Source organism: Otolemur garnettii, unplaced genomic scaffold (genome assembly GCF_000181295.1).
Source record: "Otolemur garnettii isolate 467f Iridium unplaced genomic scaffold, OtoGar3 scaffold00008, whole genome shotgun sequence".
Lineage (NCBI taxonomy): Eukaryota > Metazoa > Chordata > Mammalia > Primates > Galagidae > Otolemur > Otolemur garnettii.
The window spans coordinates 10363023-10369932 of record NW_003852403.1 but is presented as its reverse complement, the minus strand read 5'-3'; the positions used below and the strand labels follow the sequence as shown (position 1 = coordinate 10369932).

Here is a 6910-nt window from a genome sequence, read left to right as displayed (position 1 = left end):
AGGCGCCGAGCCTAGGATAGTCTTGAACTCCTCACCTCAAGTGATCCTCCTGCCTCGGCCTCCCAAAGTGCTAGGATTATAGGTGTGACCCACCATGCCCTGCTGCTTTGTATTTTTAGAATAGGCATTAGGGAATTGGTGCCTAGCACAGTGGTTACAGCACCAGCCACATACACCGAAGGTGGCGGGTTTGAACCTGGCCCGGGCTTGCTAACCAACAATAATTGCAACAAATAAAATAGCTGGGCATTGTAGCAGGCACCTGTAGTCCCAACTACATGGGAGGCTAAGGCAAGAGAATCGCTTAAGCCTAAGAGTTGGAGGTTGCTGTGAGCTGTAATGCCACAGCACTCTACTGAGGATGACATAATATGACACTCTTTAAAAAAAAAAAAAAAAAGAATAGGCATTGGCATGCTGCTACCAGTGCATTTGTTTGACTTACCTATGATGTGGGGGTTGCTGATTTGATAGCATTGCCTAGTGTATGATGTTTTACCTAACCCAAATTAGACAGTTATATGGACAGGATTAAAATTTTTTTCCCATTATGAAAATATTGCATTGGCAAATAACAGAAGCACAAAGAGGAAATCCAACCTTTTCCATAATCCTACCAGCTAGGTATGTAATCTTAGTTAATGCTTTGATGTTTCGTATGTGTATATGTATGTTAAAAGGTTGTTTGATAACTTTTAACCCTATTTAATAGGTTTTGATAATTTTCCTATAGCATTATGTATTTACAATAGGTTAGCAGCAAGTGGTGATTTCACTAGGTGGATTTACTAGTAGGATTTATTTTTATCAATCCCTGCATTGAATGTAAACTGGGAAAAGACTTTTCATAAAACTTGTAAGTTTCAGTGGAGCTGGGCACGGTGGCTCACACCTGTAATCCTAGCACTCTGGGAGGCTGAGGCTCATGAATCACCTGAGCTCACAAGTGGGAGACCAGCCTGAGCCAGAGGGAGACCCTGTCTCTAAAAATAGCGAGGTATTGTGGTGGGCACCTGTAGCTCCAGCTCCTCGGGATACTGAGGCAAGAGAATTGCTTGTACCTAAGAGTTTGAGGGTGCTGTGAGCTGTGACGCCACGGCACTCTACTCAGGGTAACAAAGTGAGACTCTTTCTCAAAAAAAAAAAAAAGTTTCAGTGGAACATTAAAGACCCACATGAGCAGTGGCTTTAATATCAATGTAATGCTACAAATCAGCCTATGCTGTAGACATTATTATGTTGTCTATTGTAGATTTACTAATTCGAAATATCTTACAGCAATGATGGGACAGAATTTGGAGGATCAATTTATCAGAAAGTATGTGAAGACCTTGACACTTCAGTTAACCTTGCTTGGACATCAGGTACCAATTGCACTCGTTTTGGCATTGCAGCTAAGTACCAATTGGATCCCACTGCTTCCATTTCTGTGAGTACTTCTGAAGGCTTAGAATGGGGGTTTTGGTTTGGGGAATTAATCTTTGGTATATTGAACAGTGTTGAAAATTTGAACTGTGATTTATAAAATCCTCAGTTTACAGATAGATTGGGATAACAATTTTGAATGCTACTTTTTCTGTGGAGACAGTATTAGAAGATTTCCAGACCAGGCCATGGGAGTTAGTTTAACCTCAAAAACTCCAGGGTTAGTATTGATAGATGCAGTTAGTGTTTTGGGCCCTAGGCAGTTTTATGCATATGAGGGAATAACAGTACTTTAAACATTATTTTGACTTTGTCTTTTATAGTTTATGAAGTATATTTAGATTTGATCTGAGAGGTCATTGATACACACATCATTTTGCAGATAAACTAGTTAAAGGGGCGGAGCCTGTGGCTCAAAGGAGTAGGAGGCTGGTCTCATATGCTGGAGGTGGAAGGTTCAGACCCAGCCAAAAACTGCAAAAAAAAAAAAGAAAACTAGTAAAGCTTGGCTAGGGAAAAGACACAACTGATCAGCAGGTGGAAGGTGGGCTGACGCTTAGACCTCTTTTGATTTCAGTCTCATCAAGGGTGACCAGCTCATCCCACTTTGCCTGGGACTGTCCCCTAAAAGCCCTGCATTCAGCCAGGCTCGGTGGCTCATGGCTGTAATCCCATGATTTGGGAGGCCCAGGTGGGTATATTGCCTGAGCTCACGGGTTTGAGACCAGCTTGAGTCAGAGAGAGACCCCCTCTCTAAAAATAGCCATGTGTTATGGTGGGCATCTGTAGTCCCAGTTACTTGGAGGGTGAGGCAAGAAAATCACTTGAACCCAAGAGTCTGAGGTTGCGGTCAGCTATGATGACTTGGCACTCTACCAAGGGCGACAAAGTAAAACTCTGTCTCATAAAAAAGCCCTGCATTCTGAGTACTTTCTCCTACTTTCCAAATTCTGTGCATACTGGGATGGTTGGCCGTCTAGTCTTGCCCTTAGGCTCTTTCTGCCCTTTATTAAGTAAGGGAATGTAGTGTGAGGCTGCTGAGGGGCTGGCTTCAGTTTCAAGCTGACCAGCAGCTATTCCTGTGTGTCCTTTGCTTACTGGTCAGGGACTGTCTGTACTGTTAGGGAATGGGAAAGAAAGAAAGTTAAAGCCATCCATGAAAGTTATTTTTGTTTATATAAAGTGTTCTTCATTCCTGAGGACAATATGTTTTGATAATTTAGGCATTTACATTTTAGCCCCAGGGTTTTTTTTTTTTTTTTTTTTAAGACAGTCTCACTATGTCGTTCTCAGTAGAGTGTTGTGGTGTCACAGCTTGTGGCAACCTCAAACTCTTGGGCTTAAACTATTCTCTTGCCTCAGCCTCCCAAGTAGCTGGGACTATAGGCACCTGGCATGTGGCAGTGCAGTTGTCATTTAGCAGGCTTGGGGCAGGCTTGAACCCACCAGCTTCGGTATATGTGGTCGGCACCCAACTAAACTGAGCTACGGGGCGCTGAGCCCCCAGTCTTTTTTTATTTTAGCATAGTTGTAATCAGAGAGAAGAAGCACCCTGAATGCTAGTCCCATTGACAAGGCAGTGATTCATTTATCTTTCCCTTCTCAGTTTCTAACTTCACTAGAGCAATAAAAACCTCAGCACTCACACTGCACACTATTCTTGGTAGTTGCATTGCTGTTCCTTTGTATATGCCTGTGGTACCATCACAGATTTAATACCAGTGAAAGAAACATCTCTCAGCCACTAGTAGTTCATGTTTAAAATGGGAAGGCTGCTTGGCGCGTAATGTCATTAAGTGACTCCTGGAAATTAGTTTGGAAACATCACTAGCATTTCCCGCCTAAGTAGTGTTGACTGTCACCCCAATTCAGCAGTACCCAAAAGCATTGATTCTTGTGATATTGTGAAGTAATATTTTCACTGCACACGAACTTTATGGCCACTCTGTTCGGTCTTCCTCCTGTTTCCTGGCATAAAACTCACAATCCTTGGAATCTGCAGAGTTTTAAGTGTCTTTTTCTATGTCAATGAGTTGACTGTTGCATGGTTACGCTTAGGTATCTAGGGGCTGGTCATTGGAAAAACCATGGCATGATGAAAGGGTTGGGACTTTTAGTTTTACCCTCTAATCTCTGGAGAGGGGAAGTGGGTGCCAGTTGTCCAGTGGCTTCATCAGTGATGCTCTTGTAATGAATCCTCATGAAAACCCAAAAGGACAGGATTCAGCAAGCTTTTTGGATAGCTGAAACATGTTGAGGTTGGCATACCAGAGAGAGCATGGCAGCTCCTTGCCTTTTCCATATACTTGCCTTATGCATGCGTTTATCTATATCCTTTGTAATATCCTTTTTATTTTATTTATTTATTTATTTTGAGACAGAGCCTCAAGCTATCCCCCTGGGTAGAGTGCCGTGGCATCACAGCTCACAGCAACCTCCAACTCCTGGGCTCAAGCGAGTCTTCTGCCTCCGCCTCCCAAGTAGCTGGGACTACAGGTGCCCGCCACAGTGCCCAGATATTTTTTGGTTGCAGCTATCATTGTTGTTTGGCGGGCCCGGGCTGGATTCAAACCCACCACCTTGGGTGTATGTGGCTGGTGCCTTAGCCACTTGAGCCACAGGTGCCGAGTCAAATTTTTTTGTTGTTGTTTTTTTGAGACAGAGTCTCACTATGTTGCCCTCAGAGTACTGTGATGTCGTAGCTCACAGCAACCTCAAACTCTGGGGCTTAAAGTGATTCTCTTCCTCAGCCTCCCAAGTAGGCGGGACTAAAGGTGCCTGCTACAATGCCTGGTTATTTTTTCTTTTAGCAGGCCCGGGCTGGGTTCCAACCCACCAGTCCCCGTGCATGTGCCAGTGCCCTAACTACTGAGCTGTGAGCGCTGAGCCATATTTTTATTTTTTTGAGACAAGAGTCTCACTTTGTTGCCCTCGGTAGAGTGCCATGGCATCATAGCTCATAGCAACCTCAGATTCTTGGGCTCAAGCAGTTAGTTCTCTTGCCTCAGCCTCCCAAATAGCTGGGACTACAGGCACCTGCCACAATGCCTGGCTATTTTTAGAGATGGGGGTCTGTCTCTTGCTCAGGCTGGCCTTGAACCTGTGAGCTCAAGCAATCTACCCACCTTGGCCTCCCAGAGTCCTAGGGTTACAGGTGTGAGCCACCTTGCCCAGCCGTGTAATACCCTTTCTAAAAACTGGTAAACGGGGCAGTGCCTGTGTCTCAAGGGATAGGGTGCCGGCCACATATACTGGGGGTGGTGGGTTCAAGCCCAGCCCTGGCCAAAACTGCAAACAAAACAAAACAAAAGAAAAAAACTGGTAAATATAAGGCTGGGCATGGTGGCCCTTGCCTGCAATCCCAGCACTCTGGGAGGCTGCGGCGGGTAGATTGCCTGAGCCAGAGCAAGACCTCATCTATAAAAATAGCTAGGCTTTGTGGCTGGCGCCTGTAGTCCTAGCTACTTGGGAGGCTGAGGCAAGAGAATTGGTATCTGTTGCAGAACTGATCGTAGGATAAACTGAGTTTGCTTTTTGCTGCTTTTCTATATCCTCTCAATTTTGGAGTTGGGATCAAGATTTGCTAGAATGTTTGATTAATGGAAATGATGGGTTTGGGAAGAAAAATGATAAATGGGTGGCAGACAGAACTTTTGATTCCTTGGTAGCCATATGGTTGGTCACTCATGGTAGAGAGCAGCAGCTGGGCTTTTCCCTGTTGCTAAGGTTAAAAATTACTGATGAAGCTGGGCGGGGTGGCTCAAGCTTGTAATCTTCTGGAAGGCCCAGGCTGGTGGATTGCTTAAATTCAAGTCTGAGCAAGAGTGAGACCCCGTTTCTAAAACTAGCTGGGCCTGTAGCCTTAGCTACTTGGAGGGCTGAGGCAGGAGGATCACTTGAGCCCAAGAGTTTGAGGTTGCTGTGAGCTATGACAGCACCACACTCTACTGGGGTGATAAAGTGAGAGCTCTGTCTCCAAGAAAAAAAAAAGTTTGGAATTTAGAACAAAAGAGTGCTGTGTGGGACCTTGATGATAGATAGCCCAAGCTCAGATTTCAGTTATCTGACGTTTGGCCACCTGCCTCAAAGAAAAAATTATGCCATGATAATGTAAAGTACCTCTAAGACCTGTGAAGGCAGTCATAAAGGGAGAAGGGCAAAACCAATACAGGGCTGAAACTAGAGGGTACAGTGTGAAGGAATTGTTAGATTTTTATAGAATGGTATCATTGGCTTCCTGAGGAGCGTCTGTTAAATGCAATTCTAAGAGTTAATTTAGGAGCAGTGTCTTTGGCTTTATATTTATTTATTTATTTTTGAAACAGAATCTCACTATATTGCCCAAGGTAGAGCTGCTGTGGCATCCCAACTCATAGTAACCTCAAACTCTTGGGCTTAAGCTGTTCTCTTGCCTCAGCCTCCTAACTAGCTGGGACTGTAGGCTACTTGGCTACCACAACGCCTGGCTATTTTTTTGTTGTTGTTGTCGATGTTTAGTAGGCCCGGGGCTGGGTTTGAACCCACTAGGCCCTGGTGCTTGTGGCTGGTGCCCTAAACACTGAGCTGTGGGTGCCGAGCCTATTTTTGTTGTTGTAGTTGTTATTGTTGTTTAGCAGGCTTGTACCGGGTTTGAACCAGCCAGCCCCTGTGTATGTGGCCAGTGCCCTAACTGAGCCCAATGGGCATCCACTGAGCTATGGGTGTGGAGCCAGTGTCTTTTTTTTTTTGCAGTTTTTGGCCAGGGCTGGGCTTGAACCTGCCACCTCCAGCATTTGGGGCTGGTGCCCTACTCTTTGAGCCACAGGCGCCACCCATGTCCATGGTTTTAAACACTACGAAGTAGAATGAGTTTGGGTTGATGAAGGACCCACAGCTCACTGTCAATTGCAGCTGGCTATATGTGATCCAGATACACAAGAGGTTATTACTAAGAAAACAGCCAATGTGGTGGATTGGATTAAAGCCTCTGTAAGGTGTGCTTATCCCAAGAAGGGAGACTGCCTATACCTTACCTATAAGTAAATGCCAAATGGAACACCCCAGGCGAAACAGCTGATATTCTTTATATGCAAGCCATGTGGGACTGGCTTTATGATGACTAGGATATTCACCCCTTGTTTGAATATGTCTATTACCCAGATCATGGTTAAGGGTGCCCCTTTAATGCAAGTAACTCCGGTGACAACACCAAAAAAAAGCCACTTTAGGAAGCCTGATCTGCTTTGGTGTCTCACCTTCCCCTCTTGGACCTTACAGATGCTAATCAAAACATTAGATTAGTCAACAAAAGAATGGTGAAAGGCCCAGGGGAAAGTCTGAGGACTTAACCCCAGGCTGGTGGAAATTTTTAAAAGAAGGTAAGTAAAGAAAACATTGATGAAGTGAAAACATTCTGAAAGGAAAGACAAGGCTATTTTTTACTTCAGATGAGTAAAATAGAAATTAATGGGGTTTAGAACAAAGATCTTCTTTTTTTTTTTTTTTT

The 6910-nt window shown here is 44.4% G+C and overlaps 1 protein-coding gene across 2 annotated transcripts in view; it reads left to right on the top strand.

Annotated features, from left to right (window-relative positions):
- VDAC2 (voltage dependent anion channel 2) overlaps positions 1–6910 on the top strand; it is a 22127-nt gene that overhangs the window by 11579 nt on the left and 3638 nt on the right. For both annotated transcript variants that reach the window (XM_003783524.2, XM_023509638.1), the window contains one exon: positions 1279–1429. In XM_003783524.2, the coding sequence (XP_003783572.1) occupies positions 1279–1429 (151 nt within the window). The remainder of the gene's footprint in view (positions 1–1278; positions 1430–6910) is intronic.